At 35.2% G+C, this 25,606-nt stretch overlaps 1 protein-coding gene across 3 annotated transcripts in view; it reads right to left on the reverse strand.

The window, feature by feature from the left end:
• USP47 (ubiquitin specific peptidase 47) overlaps positions 1 to 25,606 on the reverse strand; it is a 110,795-nt gene that overhangs the window by 61,854 nt on the left and 23,335 nt on the right. Inside the window, exons 1-3 of one of the 3 annotated variants that reach the window (XM_059408128.1) lie at positions 11,223 to 11,320; positions 5,649 to 5,852; positions 998 to 1,111 (exon numbers count right to left, since the gene is read on the reverse strand). In XM_059408128.1, coding sequence (XP_059264111.1) covers positions 998 to 1,111; positions 5,649 to 5,852; positions 11,223 to 11,246 — 342 coding nt within the window. In that variant the 5' untranslated portion in view covers positions 11,247 to 11,320. Of the gene's footprint in view, positions 1 to 997; positions 1,112 to 5,648; positions 5,853 to 11,222; positions 11,321 to 25,606 lie in introns of those variants that run through there. The other 2 variants (XM_059408120.1, XM_059408137.1) reach the window with 2 other exon arrangements.

Raw genomic sequence — 25,606 nt, forward strand, 5'->3', positions numbered from 1 at the left:
TACTGTCTCCAGTACAAAACTTCCTATTAATGAGGAAGATGTCAAAAAGGATTTAAGGATATAAAATTAGCATAACCAATTAAGACGGAGCTGAAGAGTAATTACTATGCATTTTATAACATGAATTCCCATATCATAGACTAGAGTTCCCTAAATTAATACCTAATTTATATTTCAATGTCAATCAAAATCTTCTCATGATGTCAAAAAAAATGATGAGAAAGAGCAATTTCTGGTATTACTTCAGTATGGATGCTCTGTATTTAATTACTGCCTACTGTCCAGACAGGTATTCTAATTCACAATAGACTTCTACATGAAAAGCATCACATACGAGAACTTTTGTGAGTGAAGTTTCATTGAAGAGAGGGTTTTGAAGAAGTCCATAAACTCTGTAAGCCTTAGTTTCCCCAGCCTGTAAATAGCCTGTAAATCAGACCAGGCTTTCTCAATTTTTTTAGAAATGACCCTGAAATTACACAATCTCTAGAGCCACTGAACTAAACAGGAAAGCCCACTGAAATACAAACAGAGACAAAAACTAAAAGAATAGAAATAAAGTATGTAACTTGAAAAACTAGTTATTCCAGAAAGGAGGGTGGGAAGGAAAACTGGGGGTCTGGCCCTACCCTAAAATACAGAAAAATCTAGGCAAACTGCCAAGGACTTAAAACAACCAAGCAAATGCCAAACCAAAGGAAGGCCACTGATACACAGTAGGAGATCTCTGTGGTGTTTTAACTTATCCTAGATCTACCCAGCCCTGTTATGGTGGTAGTCTCGAAGACGTCAACCTGTTCCCAATGCAGAAACAGCCTGTACACACAAGCAACAGTGCTTTGGATGCCGACTGTTACCATGTTAACATATACACTTATAACAAGCTAACATAAAATATATAAATCACAAATTATATCTCTCCTCCTTCCTTTAAATACTGCTTCTGAATAATGACAGTACACAAAAATTATGAATACAAGGCTTCTAAATAGTTTACCAGTAGTATTTGAGGCTGTTCACCATCTTTATCTGTCAAATGCAGAAAGTTCTTCTTTCCTGGCTCAAAACTAGCATCAAGAAGAGACTTGTCACTGGTATGGTCCAGTGGAGCCTATGGGCATAAAATAGAATATCTCAGATTATGAGAAATATTAATTATAATAATAAAACAAGTAATGTGTAAATGAATCTATAATTCTTGGGCTCAGACACTATTTTTTTTAATAAAGATTCTGATAAATTCTGTTAATCTAGACTTGGAATTAACTTATTTACTCGTGTATTAGGATGGCTAAGCCCAGTGACAGTGCATATACAGACAGTTACCCAGATGTGCACATTTCCCAACATCTAAAAAAAACTGGAGAGAAAAAAGGTAAAGAAGTATTACACAAATTTTTGTATACGTATTACACAAATTACACAAATTTTTGTGTACGTATTACACAAAAATAATTATAAACATCTGTGTTTTTGTGTTCTCTAAAATATATTCAATACAGTGTATAATGGATTTTAATGAAGACTAAAGATAATTTTATATAACTAATAACTGTAAAAACATGCATGATATATGAATATGAGAATTTGCCAATAAGCAATACACTAAGCAATCCCACCAAACTAATTATGTAATATACCAAAATGGGCACTCTCGGAAAGACTCCTTAAGGAACAGCCTGTCCTAGGTAAATGATAATCTATTTTTTTTTTTTAATTTATTTATTTGACAGATCACAAGTAGGCAGAGAGGCAGGCAGAGAGAGAGAGGAGGAAGCAGGCTCTCTGCTGAGCAGAGAGCCCGATGCGGGGCTCGATGCCAGGACTCTGGGATCATGACCTGAGCCGAAGGCAGAGGCTTTAGGCTTTAATCCACTGAGCCACCCAGGTGCCCCAATGATAATCTATTTCAAATCCACTGCCATGATTCAGAGGATATGAGGAGGACAGAAACCATCACTCTTCCGAAAATTAAACATCTAAGATATGTAGTCTTTACCTCTTTTTTATCTGGTAAGGCAATTTCAATTCTCATACACTCTGATTGGTGGATGAGAGATGGAGCTTTGTATGCTCCAAGTCCACAGTAGGGACTCATCCACATGCTAGTCCATTGTTGAGAAAAATGACCGATGAAATGAACACCCCATTTTTTTGCTTTAAAACTATTTTGTTATCTTAAAAAATGTTTTTAATGCTTCCAAGATATGAGGAATGCCTCCTTAGGGGACTTATTTTACAGAAATGCCTTTCTTAGGAACTTAACATTATATAAAAGTGTAAGTACTAGCAACAAAAAAATAAAAACAAAAACCCTAACTGTAAAAGATGTTGCCACTTGCTATCTGTGTGACTCTGGGCAAGTTAATTCCATTTCCCCATGGCTCAGTTTCTTCACCTGTGACATGAGGCTGTAATAGAACCTACCTCACAGAGTGGTTATTAAGGACTAAATAAGGTTATACTTGTATAGAACCTCATATAAGAACAATACTAAGCACGTAGTAAGTTTAAAATAAGTGTTAATAAAATAACAAACATATGATCTCTCTTAACTGGCTCACATCTAGAAATCCATGAGAAAAATGGGACATAGAAAATAAGAAGCTGGGAAGTGGAGGAGGGGGCAACTGGATGATGGACATTAAAGAGGGCACATGATATAATGACCAGTGGGTATTATATAGGACTGATGAATCACTTAACTCTAACTAATAATACACTATGTTAATTAACCAAGTTTAAATTAAAAAAAGAAAAGAAAAAAGAAAATCAGAAGCGAAGAGAAGTCACAGGGAGGAAAGGTATGTTTGGATCCTTTACATTCTGATAAAAAACCAGATAATATAGCAGGAATACACAGGTGTTTTCCTCAACTAATGTATATATCTAAGTGTATGAGGTGGTAGGTAGCTAAGTGGGTTATGTTTTCACAAAGCATACGGGTAGCACTGTGTAGTAAGCAGGTAAAAGTATACTCACAGAAATGTACAGTAAGCAAATAAATATACAGAAGTCAAGTATTTGAGAACAGTCATAGCTAAAGAAAGAGAAACAGGTAATCCTGATATACAGCTATTTTCTTTTTTAAGATTTTATTTATTTAGTTGAGCATGAGCAGGGAGAGGGGCAGAGAGAGAGGGAGCAGCAGACTCCCCATGGAGCAGGGAATCTGATGTGGGGCTCAATCCCAGGACCCTGGAATCATGACATGAGCCAAAAGCAGATAATTAACCAAATGAGCCACCCAGGTGCCCCATGACACAGATCCACTTAAAGCTACTATAGATGTTAATTTAACACACATCTTTGGCATGCCTAGGGAGACTATCTATGAAGGATGCAAAATTAATACTATGAGGTCCCAGCCACCAAAATACATACATTCTACCACATGGAAAAGACACAAATGAGTAACAACTATAATAAAAGAATGCTAAGTGGCACAGAACAAGAAAAATGCAATTGGGGGACAAAGAAATTACTTTTAAAGTGGCATGAGGAAACATTTATGGATTCTTAAAAGTAAAAAATAAGACTTGGGGAGACATACATGACAGTACAGAACTATCTTTTTAAAAAGAGGCAACATTAGAAGTTACATGGTGATGTAACAAGGAGTATTCAAAGTTTCAGATTAAATATTATTTCTCTTTGCATATTTTGTTGGACTACCAATTTTACTAATCAACTTCAGAGGGAAAAAGTTGGTTAATGTAAAGCATTAGCTCCATATTTTAAAAATGTAAATATATGATAGAATAGAAAGCAAAAGATCTTGGATTTTAAGGGCAAATTAAGCAACATCAAACATCTGTGATTATTCTATAGACTCAACTAAAACCCTGCTCTCCAAGTATCACAGACATAACATATTCAATTCTATTTCCCATCAGAGCTATTTTTCCTGGAAAACATAAGAATAGCAATGACACAGGACAGAAAAAGATAATATAAGCAAAAACATGGAGATAGAAAAGCAAGGAAATCTGTGATAAGAAAACAAATTAGTCCATTATCTGGGAGTTGAGATTACAAAAGTCTTAAAGAACCCATTGTAGTTTGTCTACGAGCTTGCTAACCTAGGGAATCTAATTTTCTTTTTTTTAAAGATTTTTTATTGATTTGACAGAGAGAGAGAGAGAGAGTGAGAGAGGGAATACAAGCATGGGTAGCGGGAGAGGGAGAAGCAGGCTTCCTGTGGAGCAGGGAACCCAATGCAGGGCTCGCTCCCAGGACGCCGGGATCACGATCTGAGCCTAAGGCAGATGATTAACGACTGAGCCACCCAGGTACCCCAGGAATCTGATTTTTTAATTTCTGGGCAGAAAGCACTCATTGAATGTTTCTGAACTGGAAGGTGACCTAAGTGCTACAATTTAAGATGACTGGAAACAATTCTAACAGTAATATGCAGGGTAATTTGGACAGAGAGACAGGAAATAAAAAATACTATTTCCAGGGGCGCCTGGGTGGCTCAGTGGGTTGGGCTGCTGCCTTCGGCTCGGGTCATGATCTCAGGGTCCTGGGATCGAGCCCCGCATCGGGCTCTCTGCTCTGCAGGGAGCCTGCTTCCCACCCCCCTCTCTCTGCCTGCCTCTCTGCCTACTTGTGATCTCTATCTGTCAAATAAATAAATAAAATCTTAAAAAAAAAAAAAAGAAAAGAAAAATACTATTTCCAGTACTATTCTCAGGAATAGTTGATTGCACAACAATAGTGCAGATGTGATCCAACTCAATGGTGTCCTTTGCCACTCTAGCATGCATAAGTGATCAATGTCTTCTCTTTGCACTTGGAACAAACTTATAATATAGTATTTAAAATATATTAATGTAATTATTTGTCAGTATAATCGTTTCTACAATTGGAGACTGTAAGATCTCTCACTCAAAAGTCATGATACCACCAACCTTCTTGATCAGGTGTCTACCACTCTATCTGGTACATAATCACTATTAACATGAGGGTGTATCTTTCCTTTCCTTTTTCTTGCTATATAAACTTTTCTCTTCTTTTCCAAAATTTAGATTATAAAATACACATGATTCCATATCCTGCTTTTTTCCCTTAAAAATATAAGATGAATAGGGGCACCTGGGTGGTTCAGTCGGTTAAGCATGTAACTCTTGATTTTTTTAGCTCAGGTTACAATCTCAAGACCTCAAGCCCCATGTAGGGCTCCGCACTGAGTCCGCTTGAGATTCTCTTCCTCTGTCTGACTGCCCTCCCCCCAACTCATGCACATGCTTTCCCACTCTTTCTCACAAATAAATAAATAAATAAACACACACACACACACACACACACACACACACACACGATGAATAACATCCCATGAAGTAAATGTTGGAAAATTTTCCATAGTTGACACAACTTGCCAGTCCTTTTACATGAGTAAAAAAACTGATTAAATGTCCTTATACAGACTTTAAGATAAGCAAATGCTGAATCAGGAATGAAGGCAAAGGGATGAAGAAGGATCCAATTATTGAGTTATACACAGGCTCTTAAATTATTTATTATAGTTTTGCTTATGATATTAAAAAAGGTTCCAGGATTTAATATATTTGTTAGTATCAACAACAATAATGACTATGATATTATTAGCAGCTTAAGAAAACATGCTTTAAGTCTAAGGTTTTTACCATATCAGCAGTATTGATTCCATTTCCCCACACTAAATCAAAGGTTCCATTTATGTAGCCTACTTTGTTGGCCACATCTTCAAAGAGCTTCCTGAGTGGAGTAGAAGCTGGTAAATTTAAAGTGATCCGTTCATTCACTGTCTTTGAATTAGTAGTATCCTGTATTATACATAAAACTCTAGGTTCTTCAGCAGCATTTTCTATCTGAAATTAAAACAAAACATCATTTATCTTTAAAGAAAAACAAAATTATAATTAGCCATATTTTCTATGATTAAATATGAAAATAACCCACAAAATATTATTTTCTCCTAGCTAGTATTACTGCTTTGTTATGTCTGAAACATATGTAATGGATACGCCAAACACAGACAGTACCATACATGTTTGTTTTGGGGAAAAACTGTGGCATATTTAAGAATCAACATTCTTGTGGGTATTTGCTTTTGCCTTTTAAGGCTGTACCTCAATGGTCAACAAGCCAAGAAGACAGTATACTTGAGCAATTTTCAGTTGAAAGTAATAAAATCTGATATTTAAAATTGTATCATTACCGCACTAGCACAGTCAAATCAACCATTTCTGGGTTTCCTGAAGAAACAGAAAGGGAACTATAAGAATTGTCTGAACTTGCAAATCCCTAACTAAGAGACACAGGCAACAAGGCCTCCTGATCTTTACACTACTATACCTATAGACATGTCTAAAGGCCCCATTGATCAACGTGCTAGGAGCTGACAAGCTCATTTAAACAGATCAGCCAGCAGAGGCAGATAAGGAAAACAAAGGGAAAAAACTTTTCCATTACCAATGTATATGGAAGTTAGGATCACAAACGCTCCTTCCTTTTTCATTCATCTAGCACATAACTTAATGATTATCAAGACAAAAAGTTTTCAAAGGGACTTTCTCAGAGAGGCTCTGGCTTCCCTTTCAAGCTGTTGAAGGACACTGCTCTCCTTTTCAATTCTCCACAGTGGCAGCAGGCTGCATCAGATACTTGAATGCAAGAAATTCTTTCCCTCCTTTTTTTATAATGCCAAACTCTATGAATGGCACCATTATCCACTGACTGCTGAAACTAGAGTTCTGGAACCTTCCTCATCTCCTTCCTCTTCTTCACCTCACATAATCCCAAAATTCTATCAATTCCACTTTTTATTTTTATTTTTTTAAGATTTTATTTATTTATTTGACAGAGAGAGATCACAAGTAGGCAGAGAGGCAGGCAGAGAGAGAGAGAGAGGGAAGCAGGCTCCCTGCTGAGCAGAGAGCCCGATGCGGGAATTGATCCCAGGACACTGGGATCATGACCTGAGCCGAAGGCAGCGGCTTAACCCACTGAGCCACCCAGGTGCCCCCAATTCCACTTTTTAAAAAATTATTTCTTGAGCCATCCCCTTTCTCCTTACTTCTGCCTGGAGCAATCAAAATCTTACAAGATTATGACAACACCTTCAGGAGAAGCTTAACTTTTTCTCTTCTTATCTTCCGTCAATCCAAAATAGCAAGCAAATCTGATTTTATAAATCTCATTCTTTCCTCTCAAAATGAAGTGCAGCAGTCGTTTATTTGGGGGTATGTCTCACCATCCCCATAATAGGCTTTACAGAAATATGACCTGTACAAACTGGTGCTGTATGCAATAATTTATTTCTTTCCTTCTCTTTCACAGTTAAGATCAACTTCATCCTTTTGTTGCTTCTGTATTACCCATTTAAAAATAATAATTACCACTGACTAGTGCTGAAGACAGGATAGACACAAGGTTTTCTGGTTTGTTTGGTAGAGTAATACAATTATAATTTGTTTCTGCTATATATAATTTTGGATTTGCAAGAGATTATTTAAATTAAGGTTAATCCTAGTAGTTTAGAACAGAAATAAATTCTACAAAAGAAGTGTAACGTTTAAAACAGATTGGCTACCATGATATTTTGGACAAATCAAAATATTTAATTATAAACAAAAATCCACTTAAAAATGAAAAGGAAAATATATTTCTATAAGATAAACAGGATAATAAAAAAGAACATTACTAATAAGCTTCTAAGAAAGGAGGAAAAAAGCCTTCACCTAAAAACTTAAGGTGTTATAGGGGCACCGGAGTGGCTCAGTGGGTTAAAGCCTCTGCTTTCAGCTTAGGTCATGATCCCAGGATCCTAGGATAGAGTCCCACATTGGGCTCTCAGCTCAGCGGGGAACCTGCTTCTCTCTCTCTCTCTCTCTCTCTCTCTCTGCTTGCCTCTCTGCCTACTTGTGATCTCTCTCTGTCAAATAAATAAATAAAATCTTAAAAAAAAAAACAAAAAAATTTAAGGTGTTATATTAACACATATGGTTGTTTTTACATCTTTTAATCCTAAGCTGAGAAACATTAAGAGTGGGCCTTTTAAAACTCTGATTTACAGTAAAAGAATGAACAATTCAAAATAAATTTCAGGGGCGCCTGGGTGGCTCAGTGGGTTAAATAAAGCCTCTGCCTTTGGCTCCGCTCACGATTCCAGGGTCCTGGAATCGAGCTCCGCATCGGGCTCTCTGCTCAGCATGGAGCCTGCTTCCTCCTCTCTCTGCCTACCTCTCTGCCTGCTTGTGATCTCTGTCAAATAAATAAATAAATAAAATCTTTAAAAAAAAATAAATTTCAAATACAAAAGATCCATTTTCATAATTTCGACAGTATACTTCAGAAGTAAATTCAAGATTTCCAGGTATAAAATACCATAGGGCCAGATTTTAAAACTTCAGATTAACACTGGGTGTTGTACATAAAGAATCTTGGAACACTGCATCAAAAACTAGTAAGTAAATAAATAGACAAAACTCAGATAGGTTGGAGCTTATGGTGCAAGGAAGATTACCTTACCAAAGAATTAAGAAATCTGGAGTGATTTACATCAGAATACATCTGTATACATCAGAATAGTGATATAGCAACATTGTATGACCAGACATTAGCCATTCCTGGTTCTTTCCCCAAATATGTCAGCACAAGGTATACACACTCCTATACCTTCTCTCTTTCCACCCAAAAATGTGGGGAAATTATCCCCAAAGAAATCTCATCTGAAGACTAAATGTACTATAGTAAACACAAAATTTAAACTCAGGTGTGCCTTTCATTCTTCTGAATGTCAATGGCTTTCTTTTCTGTATATTGCATATAAATAACTTTTTAAATAGGAGGCTATAAAGGAAAAAACAGAATTCATCTGTAACTCATAACACACAGATACAATTAACATTTTGGAGCACATCCTTCCAAATATTTTGTGCATATACACACATGCACATATATACATGCATACTCTTGAACACACACACTGGGTTAGAATACTTGCTATTTTGTCATTTCTTTCTTTACTCATATCATATAACCTTTTCCTGCCAAACTTTTTCTAACATCATTTTTAACAGTTGAGTAGTATTTTATTACATGGATTAATAATAATTTGTTTTATCAGTTCCATTTTACTGGCTCAAGCAGACTTTATTATACTTTGGTAATAATACTGTGATGAACACCTACATAAAACTTTGTGCATTTTTCCATTTCCTTAAAATTCCTCTAAGCAGAATTTCTGGGCCAATCACACCTTATTCTTGAATTCAATTCTAGAATAACTGAAACAAACAAAAAGCTTTGCTCTTCTTTAAGGCTCTAAGACTTCTATAAGGCCACTTATAAATCTTAATTACTTCATAGTCTACATTCTGACTTGTTACTTTAAATTTAATATATGGCTATCATCCATGGACTACATTCAAATTTTTTATAGCACTACTGCCAACACTAATCACACTCATGTGAAGTCTCTTTGTTCCCTTATATCCCCCCAATCTGGGAAATGCTAAGAAAAAGAATTATTTTTTAATTCTCAGATATCAATAAGTATAACAATAACTTTACAACAGTTTTCCAAAAAAAGAAGAAAACAACCCCTCTATAATATTATATTAAACATGCAGATTTACACAACATTTAAATGTAAAAGGTGTTTCTTAGAATTGGTAAAATAGCAGAGCTACCTTTCTTCTTTGGAGCTCTGCCACTGGTTGATTCCACTTAAGCCCAAAGGGAAAAGCAGTATCACCCTGAGCTAAATGAAAAATAGTTACAAAGTCTTTGCCACTCATTTTCTTTTTCCTTTGCCCATGAATCTGGACAGGTCTAGTAACCAGCTAGGATCAACAGAATGTACTAGATGTGACACTGTGTGATTTAAGGCGGGATTTTAAAAAATTAGCAGCTTTTGCTTTCTGCTCTTAGAAGATTCCCTCTTATGAGAAAAAAAAAAAAATCCACTTACCCTGGGACCACCATGCTACAAGGAAGCCCTAACAACCCACAAGAAGAGAAAGCATTTAGTGGAGCACCGGAGTGCCCAATAATGGAGAAAAGCCTTCTTGTACATTCTATCCAAAGCCAGACACGAGCTAAATGCAGCCAAATAATGATCCCCGATGATGCTATATGGAGCAGAGAAACTAACCAGCTGAGCCTCTGCCCAAATCCCATCCCACTTAATTATGAATAAACTAGTTGTTTTAGACTGTTCTATAGCAAGAGATAACAAAAATACACTTAAACACATTGAAGCACACCTGAGCACTAGGTGGAAAGGATGTAGTAATGGTGGTGTTGGTAGTAGGAGGGAGGCTGCCCATTTAAATACTATGCCCAACAATAAGGTAAGACATCTGAGGATATGTCATAATTTAGGGAAGTGAGCACAATTTTTTAGTTCAAAGAATTTCATAAAGAATAAGAGAAAACAGGAAAAATAAAGGCAAAGTTTTAGAAAAGTCTAAAGCATGTTCCACTTGGGCAAATATTTAATGTATCTTAGGTGAGCTATTGCACGGGCACAGAGTTCCCTACACAGAAAATCTAGCCAGTTATAGAAAAGGCATAAATTATAAAATTAAAACTATTTATTTTATGGACAACTCATAGCACTATTACACTTGTGAGAATAAGGGGAAAGTCAATAACAGTTATAATAACACTGTGCATGCTAAGAGACTGCTCTGTCTGCCTATCTATGCTCACTGCAGAAACAAAGCTAGATTTCCTAACAAAGTCTGAAGAAAGAATCCTTGAAAAAAGAGTAAAAAAGAAAAAAAGGATTAAACCACAGTCTTATTTATAAGAGATAAAACACAGTGGGATAAAAGCACTCTAAAACATATTTTCTTATAAAGATAGTTTCACTGCTAGCGACATCCTGTAGAGGTCGACATGAGATAGTTCTGTCTGAGGATCTCAGAGCCTGCTGGATAGCATGTTCACCTCTTAAGTCGTGTCATTTCCTTTTCCTGGCATTCCTAATAGTTTTAAGTTCAAATCTGAGTTCTCTAAAATTAACACCATAATTCTTGTTTCAGAAAAAAACACTTCCTCAGTACTTCTTACTTAAAAGGCAGTGTGTATAACTGATGGCATACATTCAGAATGGTATTAGCATGTAGAAAACAATATCAAGCCAAATTCAAATTACCAAACTTCAGATTTTTTTCTAAGAAAAAAACAAATATAAAGAATATTAAAACATTACAAAGGGACCTCTTTACCTCTAAATTTAATAGTCCATGCATTTTCTTTTAAGACTTCCTTCTTTCCAGAGTTATTACAAAGATTAGTATTGTGGCTGCAAACAACACACATGCACAAACGTTTTATCTGTTTCTTGATACAGGAGCTGCTAGGAGTAAGAAGATCGGTCTTAGCACATTACCCTCTGGTCATCCACAGCTAATACTGCCATAGGTTAAAAAAGAGAACTAGGGAATGTGAGTATTTTTGCTGATTGAAATTTGTTAGATTTATCAACCTCATTCAGATTTGCATTTTTACTTTAACAAGTGACAATAACTGGGGCAGTGAAGGATGTCCTAACTTACATTTTTAAAAATTTTTTATTTTTAAGATCCTCCTTCCACTTCATTCTACTACCCCCTCCCCACCCATCAAACTCCACAATATTATATTATCTTTTCCTAAGTGGTCCCATTCAGAGGAAGCACCTTGAAGAAAACTACAGAGTTGAAGGGACCTGAGGAATATGAGGTATTAAGTAAAAATTAGGATAGGATGCTATACATCACAAAGTTTAGTTTCATAGTGCATTCAGGCTGCTGGAAAGGTAATAGTTTTAATTATTAAAGTAAGATTTTTGGGATCTGACTTTGTAAATTATTAAATGATTTCATCCCAGCATTCTTAATACTTCTGAAAATGAAAATATATCTGTATAAAAAACTGAAAGTCAAAACAAAGGGTCCTATAGTTTTTATATGTTTTCTCCCTCACTCACATGTTAAAAACAAGGGACTATCTAGAAACATTCATTTAAGGTGACTTTCTTCTTATTAAAATCAGGTAGAAATAAAATAAGCCAAACAAGCATAAAACTTAAGACATGCCTTGTTATTAAATAAAAATACTAACATGCTGTTACTTGTTCTGCTGATTATCATACTAAAGCAATTACATCAGCAGTCTACCTGTAAAAATTTCTTCTTCATTTCATCAAAGATATTTTGTCTGCACCTCCAAAACACATCCTATGGTATATAAGAACAAAATGAATTACAAATTATTTCTTTAAAATAAAGAGGTAAGAGAGTGAAATGAGAACAATTAAGCTTAAGACATTTTTGTAACAAATATGTATTAAAGTAGCACACCACCTAGGATTTTATTCCTAAACTACATTTGTAAATTTTGCCTTGGGCCTCAATTACTCTTGTAAGGTTACTGAAAACCCGTGCTACAGTGATAAAGATTAATATTAGCACGGGAAAAAAAAAAACCACATTTTAACAAAGAGTAGTAGCTTTAGAATTATGTGTAAATCAAATGTTCTAAGCCACATATTTTTCCCAGTTTTACTGACATATAATTAACACCTAACACTGTAATAATTTGAAGTATACCTCATAAAGGTTTATAAACATTGCAAAATGATTACCCAATAAGCTTAATTAACATCCATCCTTTCACACAGTGACAATGTTTTCCTCCTACTGGTGACAACTTTTAAGACCTACTCTCTTAGCAACTTTCGAATACATAGTGCAGTACCTACTACAGTCACTGCGCTGCCCATGACATACCCAGGACTTACTTATCTTACATCTGGGAGTCTATGCATTTTGACCACCTTCACCTATTTCCTCTACTCTCTTCCTCTGGCAAACACCAGTTTGTTTCCATGAGCTCTTTTTTTCTTTTTAGATTCCACATGTTAAGTGAGATCAGACAGTATTTTGTCTTTCTCTTCCTAAGTCACATAGTATTTAGAGTCCATTAAAGGAATTTTGCGGGGAAACCTTGAGATCCCTGATTTAGCTGGTTTGTAAATTTGGAATTTTCCACGTGATTAATAATCTTCAAGTAAGGCTGCTTAACACTATTATCTACAGCTATTTTCTTTAATGTAAATATTTTCCTTATTATGAGACGAGCTTATTTTTCCGATTGAGGAAATATAGAAATATGCAAAAGGAAATAAACATAATCTATAATCAAGAGATAATCTCTGAAAAATCTTGTATACTTTTTCCTGTACAAATCTCATTTTCCCTCACCTTAATTAATAAAAAAACAGACCAATGTATTATTTTAAAAGGTTTTTATAACTCACAGTAACTTGGATACTATTATTTATTTAAAAAATTTCCTCTATTTGCTTTTACAATAGAAATATATTTCTTTGGGGGCACCTGGGTAGCTCAGTGGGTTAAGCCTCTGCCTTCGACTCAGCTCATGATCTCAAGGTCCTGGGATCCAGCCCCACATCTGCTCTCTGCTCAGCAGGGAATCTGCTTCCCCCCCCTCTCTGCCTGCCTCTTTGCCAACTTGGATCTCTCTCTGTCAAAAAAAAAGAATCCAACCTCTTAAAAAAAAAAAAAAAAAGAAAGAAAAAAGAAATATATTTCTTTAATTATAGCAGTACATAACGTTTAACAAGCAACTCTAAAATAACCCCTACAGCAATTATTAACAATTTGGTATACAACCTACCAGATCTCTCTCCATTCTATACATTTATTTATTAGGGAGACTGTTAATTATTAACCAAATAAGCTCACTCTGTACACCATCATTTGAATTCTGCTCTGAAAGTGTTTTTACTTTTAAATGAAATATTTAGTTTTTACTTTCTACGTAGCATTCCATTATATAGAAAACCATAATTCATTTAACTGAACGGTTATTAATGGGCATTTAGACACCTTCAAATTTTTACTACAGCTTTGCTTAGAGTAGAATTTTCTTCCTAAAGATAATTTCCCAAAGAATTACTAGATCAAAGGTTATATACTCATTTTTAGGATTTTTATTACATGGTCCCAAAAGGCTATCTCTTCCACAAATAAGAACTGAACTGCAACTATCTGTCAACCAACTAGTTGCTCAGAAAATAGCAGTAAACAAAGCCCTTGCCCTCAGGGAGCTGCCATTTTACAGTGGGAACTCAATCATAAACAAATCTAAGCCATCAGGTATCCACCAACCTCAGAGTCTTTGCATTTCTGTCCATTCTGTTTAGAATGTTCTTCCTCTGAAGTCCTTACTTCCTTTGTTCAAGTATCATTGCAATGGCTTCAAAGTATGTCCACAGATTCTTTGACACACCTCCCAGCAAGAACAGGAGTCTAATTCCAGTCCCCTTAACTATGGGTCAGTCTTAGTGACCTCCTGCGATGTACAATATGACTTTCAAGACCAGGGTAGAAAGGGGAACACAGCTTCTTCCTGGCTCTCTATCAGATGCTTGTCCTTGGAACATGGCCACTATGCTGTGTGGTAGCCAAGTAGCCACATAGGAAATTCATGTGTAGATGTTCTAGCCACAGCCCAAATGAGATCCCAGTTGGCAACCAGTATGAACCACCATACATGTGACAAAACATTCAGACGACTCCAGTCCCCAACCTTTTAGCTGCCCAGGTGATGCCTAACTGAGCGGAAATGAGCAGTCCCAGCCCAGCCCTTCTTAAATAGCATATTCATGAGAAAAAATCATTTCGTTTGGGAGCAGGCTGTTACACAGCATATGACCATCAGAACAGTCCATTTCTCAATTTGGTCTGTTTCACATCATTCTTTTTAAAATTACAATCCTCTTGATAATTTACATCGCCCTTGCTTGCTTCAGGTTCCCCCACAGAATTTTTGGCCACTTGATATGTTTAAATTTTACTTGTTTATTGTCTATCTCCAAGAAACTTCCATTATGAGCCAAGATGAAATAACAGACTGGACTTACCCTCCCCATCTTAGACAACTAAAAAACTACACGAAATATATGAAAAAAATAATTTTTGATAGCATTAAACAAGCAACACAGGGCAGTGATCACTGTGAAGGCAAAACAAACATGATGAGCTACCTTCCAGACTACAGTGCAGGGAGGGAGAATTCAGGTAGAGTCCAGCAATTTCCTGAGTTGCAGAGTTGAGGTAGAAGTCCAAGAACCCCACTTCAGCTAAAATTTACAAAGCAGAATACTGAAGAAAGGAAAGCTGTGCAAACAGCAAGCTCCAGAAGTCTGGAGCTTAGCATAATACTCTCCTTGAGTATTTGGTGAAGTAGTTAACAGCAAGTGCATGTGAACAACTACCCTACCTGAGGCTGGGGAAGGAGCCATAGGAAAGAACCCTCACAGCTTGTTTCAGTGCCCACCAGCCAGAATGAAAAAAACTATAAAACACAAGGCATCAGATAGGAGAACTCAAGGAGTACTGTCTCAGTAGTAGGACCAAATTAGTCTTAGTTTACAAACTACTCTGACCCAATCTTACAAAGCTGAAAGGCAAGCCTCAAGATCAAACTGTTGACAAGTAAATTAAACGCATTCAAAAACAAAGCTCAAGAACACACTTAACGGAATAAAAAATACCCAGCACCCATCATGGTCTAATTCACAATGTCTGATAGCCAAACAAACATAAATAGGCATGTAAAAAAGCAGGAAACTATAATGGATCAATCAATAAAAACCAACTCAGAAATGATACAGATGATAGAATTAGTAGACAAGAATATAAAAAGTTTATAACTTTGTTCTATATTTCAAGACAGCAGATAAATGGGACATCAGCTGGCTGGGTCAGTAGACCATGTGACTCCTGACCTCAGGGTCATGAGTTCAAGCCCCACAATAGGTGTACAGATTATTTAAAATAAAATAAAATCTTAAAGAAAAAAAGGTAGATGAGTATGTTAAGAAAAAAAGATGGAAGACAGTAAAAAGATCAAACTCAAAAAAATTTTTTAAAATATTGTATTTATTTATTTGTGTGTATATATGAGAGAGAGAGCGCACAAGCAGGCAGCAGAGTGGCAGGCAGAGGCAGAGAGAGAAGCAGGCTTCCTGTCGAACCAGGAGCCCGATGTGGGACTTGATCCCAGGATCCTGATCATGACCTGAGCCTAAGGCAGCGGCTTAACCAACTGAGCCTCCCAGGCATCCCCCAACTCAAATTTCTAAGAATGAAAAAGTTCAATATCTGAGATGAACGAAATAATGGATAGGAATAACAGACTAGGTACACTGAATAAAAAATTAATAAACCTGAAAATAAAGCAAAAGAAATATGAAAAATGAGACACAGATTTCATCTTTCCTATGGTTTCATAATATTCCTGTGTATACACACACACACACACACACACACCCACATCTTCTTTATCCATTCATCTATTGATGGGCACTTAGGTTGTTTCCACACCTTGGCTAATGTAAATAATTGCAACAAGCATAGGGATGCACATATATTTTCGTATTACTGTTTTGTTTGATGATATTGCATAATTTGAGACAACAAGCATGAACCTAGAGAGCATTATGCTAAGTGAAATAAGTCAGACTAAGAAAGACAAAGTGGAATCTAAAAATAATATGTAAACAAGCAAAAAGCCAAGTCAGACCTAAAAATACAGAGAACTGATGGCTGACAGAGGGGAGGGAGGTGGGAGAGTAAGCAAAATGGTTTACCCATTTTATTGTGGGGAGTGGAAGATACATGCTTCCAGTTATGGAATGAGTAAATCACAGGAATACAAAGCACAGCATAAGGAATACAGTCAATGATACTGTAACAGCAGTGTATGGGACAGATGATAGCTACACTTGTGGTGATACAGCATAATGCATAATCAAAATCACTATGTTGTACCCCTGGAACTAATGAAACATTGTGTCAACTATACTTAAATCTCAAAAAAAAAAAAAAAAAAAAAGAGAGAGAGAGCGAGAAACACAGAGGAAAAAGTAACATATACACAAACAAACAAACAAAAAACAAACAAAAAGTGGAACAAAACCCATAAAGCCCAGAAGGAAGGTGCACAATATTTTTCAGGTGTTTATAGAAAATAATGGTTAACCAGGAATCATAACTGAAAAAAAAAAAAAAAGGTCCTTCAGGGAATGATCCAGAAAGTGGATCATTCAGAATTCAAGACACTCTTAGATAAAGGAAAACTAAAAGAATTTGTCTCCAGTAAAACTACCCTAAAGGAATGGATAAAGGAATTTCTCTAACAAAAAGGAAATGATCTAAGAACCTCAGAACATCAGGAAGGAATAAAGGAGACAGTATGCAAAATAAGGCAGCTACCACACACTTTCCTTCTCCTCTTGAGTTTTTATTAAATATTTGGCAGTTGACATAAAAATGAAAAATCTGCTTGATATGGTTACAGATATGTAGAAGAAATGCCTAACACCATTATATTATAAATAAGGAAAGACAAACAGACATAAAGAAGTAAGAATTCTGCATTTAACTGAACCAGTAGACTGTGGTAAGTTGGTATATATAAGGTAATACCTAGAGGAATCACTAAAAAAGCTATCATAAAGGATATAATCAAAATCACTATAGATAAACCAAAATGGAATTTTAAAAAAAGTTCAAACAATGCAAAGGAATGCAAGTAAAAGACAACAGGAAAAAAAAAAAAGACAACATAAAAATGAAACCCAGAGAATAGAAAACACAAAATAAAATGACGGACTTAAGCTCTAACATATTTATCATTACATTAAATATAAAATATCTAAATATATCAAGTAAAAGATAGATATTGGCAGTATGGATTAAAAAACATGGCCCAACAATATGCTATCTCTAAGAAACTCACCATCCCTACACACACATATATTACACACACACACACACGTAATATATATTTTCAAATATATGATATATAAAATATTTTAAGTACTTATCATATATATCATACAAAGTACTTTATATGAAAGCAAAAGAAAGAAACCATATACCATGTAATCATTAACCAAGAGCAAGAGCTATTTTAAAAATTAGTATCAGATAAAGTAGACTTCAGAACAAAGAAAATTATCACACAGAAAAAAAAATTACATAATTATGATAAAAGAGTCTGCGCACCAAGAAGACCGCAATCCTACATGTGTATGAACTAAACAACAGAGTAGCAAAATGTGTGAAGTCAAAACTGGTAAAACAAAAAGAAAAATTAAGTAAATCTACAATTATAGTTAGATTTCAACACCTCTCTCTTCACAATTGCTAGAACTACAAGGAAAATCAGCAAAGAAAAAAATAGTACCATCAACCAAGAAGATTTAATCAACATTTAAACATTTAAAAAACATTTCAACTGACAAGTACAGAATATACTTTCTCTTCCAATGTGCATGGAACACATACCAAGACAGAGCACATTCTCGGCCACAAAACAAACTTAAATTTAAAAGAACTGAAATCCTACAGAGAGTGTTCTCTGCTCACAATGGGATTAACAGAAAATCTGAATACAAACAGAGAAATATGATATCTTCTTAAATTGCAAGATTCAACACACTAAAAATTTCCAATTCTCCCCAAATAGATAAACAGTTTCAAAACAAGCCCTATGAAAATGCCAGTAAGTTTTTTTGAAGATCCAGACAAGATTATTCTAAAATTTATACAGAGAGGCAAAGAAGCTAAAATAGCCAAAGGAACAAAGTGGGAGAAATCAGTCTACCCAATTTCAAGACTCACTATATAGTACTATAGATCAACAGAACACAACAGAGAGGGATACAAATATGCACAACTGATTCCTGACTAGATTTACAAAAACAACTCATGGAGGAATGATAGTCTTTTTAATAAACAATACTGGAACAAATGGCCATTCATATGCAAAAAAATAATCCTCAATTATATAATTATATAATAATTATATAAAAATTAACTGAGTATGGATCATAAACATTTAAAACTATAAAACTTTTAGGGAGGAAAAAAATAACGAGAAAATCTTCCAAAGCTAAGGCTAGGCAGAGTTCTCAGATGATATCAAAAGCATGATCTATAATAGGATAATTTGATAAATATCATTGAAGTTGAAAAAGTCTATTTTACAAAGACTCTGTATGGATGAAAAGACAAGCTACAGACTGGGAGGAAATATTTCAAACAACATAACTGACAAAGAATTAATATCTAGACTATAAAGAACTCCGAGCACCTAACCACTCCCCCCAAAAAATTAGAACCTAAGCAAAAATCGTGTGACATTTCAACAAAGGGCATAACAGATAACAAGCACATGAAAAGATGGTCAATATCACTAGCCATTAGGGAAATGCAAATTAAAATCATAATGAGATAATACCACACACTTACCAGAATGGCTAAAATTTAAAATAGTGATAACATCAAATGCTGCCAAGGATGCAAAAAAAACCTGGATCTTGTATACTTTTCCTGTTGGGAATATAAAATGGTACAGCTCTCTAGTTTGGTAATTTCTCAAAAACTAATGATGCACTACCATACAAAACAGCAACTGCCCTGTTCAACAATTATCACAGAGAAATGAAGAATTACATTCATACAATAACCTATACATCAGTTTTTACAGCAGCTTTATTCATTAACAGTCAGAAACTGCACACAATCCAGAAGTACTTAAATAGCTAAATGGCTAAACAAACTGTGGCACATCCATCGATCCATATTACTAAGCAATTAAAAGGAATCTGCTACTGATAATGCAAAAACCTGGATAAACTCCTGAGAAACATATATTAAGTCTAAAAAGCCAAGTCTGAGGGTCTGTATACAGTAAGTCTTCATTTACACAACATTTTTTTAAATGACCAAGTACAAAAATGAAGAACAAATTACTGACTGCGAGAGATTAAAGAAGGCTTGGCAGTGGGAAGTGCATGAGGTTATAAAAGGGCAACATAAGAAGTCCTTATGAAGATGAAAATGTTCTGTATCTTGGCTGTATCGATGACAGTATCTTGGTTGTGATATCGTATTATAGTTTTTTTTTTTCTTAAAGATTTTATTCATTTATTTGGCAGACCTAGATCACAAGTAAGCAGAAAGACAGGCAGAGAGAGAGAGGAAGCAGGCCCCCTGCTGAGAGAGCTCCATGTGGGGCTCAATCCCAAGAACTTGAGATCATGACCGGAGCTGAAGGCAGAGGCTTTAACCCACTGAGCCACCCAGGCACCATGTACTATAGTTTTATAAGATGCTACTAGTGGGAGAGACAGGGTAAAGAGTATGGTTACCTCAATTATGTATAATTGAGTCTACAGTTATCTCAAAATAAAAAGGTTAATTTAAAAAATAGTAAGTCGTACTTATTAGTAGTTTTATACTACTCTTCTACCTCTCTCTTATATAGACAAAGAGAATTGCTTATTTTAAACCTTGACACTGAATGGAGGTAGAATGTGGAGTGGCTACTCCTGAGAATGTGTAGTCACAAGTTGGCCTTCATGCTGATTTGCAGCTCCAATTCACACTGTCTGAGTGGTATGAAAAACTCCAAGCCAAGAATTACAGTGAAAATGGTTCTAAAATAGTAGCATTTCTCAAATACATGACAGAATCAATCACCCCACCCCCCCCACCCCGGAGAACTCACCTGTATCCCAAAGCTCAAATAATTTCCATAAAAATATTCATAATTCTGAGCGCCTGTGTGGCTCAGTGGGTTAAGCCTCTGCCTTCGGCTCAGGTCATGATTTCAGGGTCCTGGGATTGAGGCCTGCATCAGGCTCTCTGCTCAGCGGGGAACCTGCTTCCCCCTCTCTCTGCCTGACTCTCTGCCTACCTGTGATCTCTCTTTCTCTGTCAAATAAATAAATAAAATCTTAAATTTTTTTTTCATAATTCTAAAAGAAGAACAGCTCAAATCACTTTTTAAAAATCACTTAATACATAAGGAAAAAGGTACCACGAGTGAGAGTCAGCAAATATACAGCAGATGACACACATGAAAAGTTTCAATATTGAAACTACCAGTCACATTATGTAAGATTATGTTTAATATGCTTCAAAAAATAAAAGAGAGCTTTGAAACTGTAAGTAGATGTTAGCAATCAGCAGGCTTTTAAAAGTACTGAACAAGAGTCTTAGAAAAGAATACAGCAGAAATTAAAAACATGAAGTCTAGCAGTATATTTAAAATACTTGAAAAAAGAATTAATGAACGCCACATCAAAACTAAAATTTCCTCAACTTTTATTGACACAGAGATGTAAAACATGAGGGCATTAAGAGATATGAAGGATATAGTAAGAAGATCTAATATACATTCAGGAGAAAAGAATGGAAGTAGAGGAAATATTTGGATAATGGCTAAGAATTTACAAGAACTGATCACCAAATCAGATTGAAGAAACCCAATAAATGTTAAGCAAAATAAATAAAAATAGTTTAAATGCAGCCAGAAAAATGATAGATTACCTTAATATAAACAATAATTAGACTGACACCTGATTTCTCAACAGGAGAAACAGAAACCAGAAGTTTAGCACACCTTTAATGTTCTGGAGGAGAAAAACAAAAACAAACAACTGTTAGCCCAGATATAGCAAGTGTCTTTCAGGAATGCAAAAGTAGAGATTTTTGTGATCAGCAGATCCTTGTTAAAGACATTTTAAAAACAGTATTCTCTTCCTTCTTCACACTTCCTCTGCTGAGATAATCGACGTTTTTTCTCACCCAAGAATTTTTTCTGAGGGCTAAAATCCCAGTAAACACCTGACTGCAAACACATGAGACTACAAGTTGAGAATCACTCACTTGAGGCAGGTCAATTCATAGACCCCTAAGAGGCTTGGATCCTCATCATCACAAAAGCTACAGAAGTTTGGGGCATCACATACTTTAGAACTTTACTGAAAGACATGAAGAAAGACACCATGTTTCCTGTCTTTCTATTTATAATATATAGAGAATTGTATTTCACAGTAACCCCTCAAAAAAAGTATTATAGGCAGAAAGAAAAGTGATCCTAGAGGGAAGGTAATGAATTCTGATTGGGCCACCTAGGCTGATGACGATGAAGCTTACCTAATTTGTACTAAACTACTACTACTACCACAATCATGTGGCACCATAATCATGTCCACCATGAAAACAATTTTCTGGAAAAACCACCACAAACTCAATAAATGTACAATGCCAGACAGTTAGTTCGTATACTGCCAGCAAATCAGAGGTATGCAGAGACTTTGCTTATCTAATATGGGATGGAGACTACTCACGGATTTTAGGTTTATAAAAACGGCCATTTTCACTCTCCTGGGCCTTGAGTCTTACTCGCACTTGCACCTCCTATACTGGATTTGGTTCCCTCCTGGGCAGTACGCTTTCTACTCAATGTTTACACTCTGGTCCCAGAGTTAATTATTTTCTCTTTAACAAAGCAAGTGAAATATAAAAAGAAATGCCTACCAAATTAACTCAAAATGGATCAAAAAACGAAATATGAGCTAAAACTATAAAACTCTTAAAAGAAAACAACAGAAAAGCTTCATAACTTTGGGAATGGCAATGATTTCTTGGCTATGATACCAAAAGTAGAGACAACAACAAAAACAGATAAACTGGATTTCATCAAAATTTAACTTTTGTGTATCAAAGGACAATAGAGCAAGAAGTCAATCCATGGAACAGTAGGAAATATCTGCAAATCAGCATATCTAGAAAACATAATAAAATGGATAAACTCCCAGAAATAAAGAAAACCACAAATGTGCTAACCCATTAAACACACTGAATCAGTAGTTAAGACTCTAAGAACAGAAAAAAATTCCAGACCTGGATATTTCCCAAATACTCAAAGATAATTCAACTTTTACAGAAAATGTTCACAGTTATGGATGAGGGATGCTCTCTAAATCATAGAAGGCTCGTGTAATAGTAAACTTTAAGAAGACCAGCATAAAAAAGAAAAATTATAAACCATGTCACTTATGAAAACAACTGCAAAAATCTGAAAAAAAGTTTTAGGATATTAAATCCAGCAATATATTAAAGCTTAATATATCATAACTATGTCCATTTAACATTGGAAATATCAATTTATATAATGCCACACTGTAACAAATTGAGAGAATACATACAACACAGAAAAGCAACTTGAAAAAAATTAAACATCTTTTCATGATAATTGCATAACAAGACAGAAGGAGAATCTCCTTAACTTAATAAGATGCATCCACAAAATTTTATGGCAAACATAGTTAATGATGAAATGCTGAAAGCTTTCACTTTAGGAAGAAAACAAGGTTGCACACTAGTCACTACCTGTGATCAACATTCTACTGGAGGCACAGTACAATAAGCAAGAGAATGAAAAGCAACCTAAATGGATTAGAAAGAAAGAATATGATCATTATACACAGATGCCATGATTGTCTATCTAGAAAACCCAAATAATTTACATATAAATTACTATCAATAATAGCTTATGAAAGTGTGTCATTAACAAAACATGTCAGCAATAAATTTAAAATCCAATAAAATACCATTTACAATAGCATCTTAAAATGCAAAATAATCAAATAGAAGTAATCAAAACTTTTAAAAAGATTTTTATGGAAAAATTATAAAATCTTTGTAAGAAATTAATAAGATCTGAATAAATTATAAGATTACTGAAACATGTATCATGTTTATCAACTGGAAGACTCAATATTGTAAAGAAGTCAACTTTCCCTAAACCAATTTATAGGTTCAGTGTAACTGCAATCAAAATTCCAACCACGTGCGTGTATGTGTGTGTGTGTGTTTACTGGATGTATGGCGTGACTAGTCTGAAATCTGTATGAATGTACAAAGTTACAAGAAGAGCCAAGACACTCCTGTATAACAGGGCTGAGGGCTTGTCCTACCAGATACTAAAAATTAAAAATTAATAAGAAACTATAGGAATTAGGGTGGTGGTATTGGTACAGCATGTTTTCTCTGAAACAGAGCCAGATACACACACACACACACACACACACACACACACACACACACACATATATATTTGACTAAAGAAAGAATAAACTTTTCAGTAAATGATCTTGGGATACATAGGTATACAAAGAAAAAGGAACCCAGAGAAATTTGATGCATACCTCATTAAAAAAAAATAATCCCAGATGAATTAAAAGCCCAAATAAGAAAGCCAAAACTATAAACACTTTACCTACTTAAATTTTTTAGAGGGGGTTGCGGGGGGACAGAGGATGAGGGAGCAAGAGAATCCAAGCAATCCCCATGCCCAACGTGGAGCCTGACAAAAGGCTCAACCTCACAACCCTGAGATCACAACCCTGAAATCAAGAATACAACACTTAACAACAGACTCAGTCAACCAGGCACCCCACAATACATCCTTTAAAAGGTAATATAACTTTTAAAATCTTAGGATAGGAAAGAAAACTTTTAAGTAAATAAAAAACACAAAAAGAGGGGCACATGGGTGGCTCAGTTGTTAAGTCATCTGCCTTCAGCTCAGGTCATGATCCCAGAGTCCTGGGGTTGAGCACTGTATCAGGGTCTCTACTCGGCGGGAAGCCGGCTTCTCTTCTCCCTCTCCCACTCCCCCTCCTGCCTGTGTTCCCTCTCTGTGTCTCCCTCTGTCAAATGAATAAATAAAACCTTTAAACACACACACACACACACACACACACACACACAGAATAAGATTGATTACAATCAATTTTGGACTTCTCAATTTTAAAAAATTAAAAGGGTGAAAAATAAACAATAAATTGGGAACGGACATTTAAAACAAATACAACTAGAGCTGGTATCCAAAGATAATAATAAATTCCACAAATCAATACAGAAAGACAATCAAATGGAAAATTGGCCAAAGACACGAACAGGAGATTTTCATTCTCAGGAAAGAATTAGCTCACAAAGAATTTTTTCAATGCACAGTATTATTAGTAAGTGAAAAAGACTAAAACCAACAACTCTCACTCACCGTTAGTGGGGATGTAAACTAATGGAACCCTTGGAAAACAGTTTTGACATAACTTATAAATCTGAAAATGTTTATCCTACATTCCATCAATCTCATCACTAGGAGCATCCATCTATCTATCTATCTATCTATCTATCTATATTTGATCAATGTATCTATATCTGATCTATCTATATCTGGCCAGCCAACCAGCCAGCCATCATCTACCTCCTAAAGAAACTCTTGAACAAGATATGTTCAGAAATGTTATAGTACCATTTCTCAAAATGGCACAAAACTGTAAACATCCTAAATGTCCTTCAATGATAAATTGTAGTATATTCATAGAACAGAAGATTATGTAACAATCAAAATGAATGAACTATTACCTATGTTAACATGGAAGTATCTCAAAAACAAAGTAAAACAGCCAAGTCACAGCAAAATGTATGACACAGATTAACAGCCACAAAATCATTCTAATTCACACAAAGCTCAAAAATATACAAACTAGCCATTTTATTGTTTATTAACATAGCAGGTAGTGAAACAAAAGGAAAACATGGTTATCAAAAATTTACAATGCCGGTAGAGGGAGGGACCCAACTGAGAAATGAGTTACACAGCATTTCTGTTGTACTGGTAATGTTTTATATTCTGAAAAAGATGCCTGGGTATTTTGTTATTATTCTTT

This window comes from Mustela nigripes, chromosome 1 (genome assembly GCF_022355385.1).
Source record: "Mustela nigripes isolate SB6536 chromosome 1, MUSNIG.SB6536, whole genome shotgun sequence".
Classification (NCBI taxonomy): Eukaryota; Metazoa; Chordata; class Mammalia; order Carnivora; family Mustelidae; genus Mustela; species Mustela nigripes.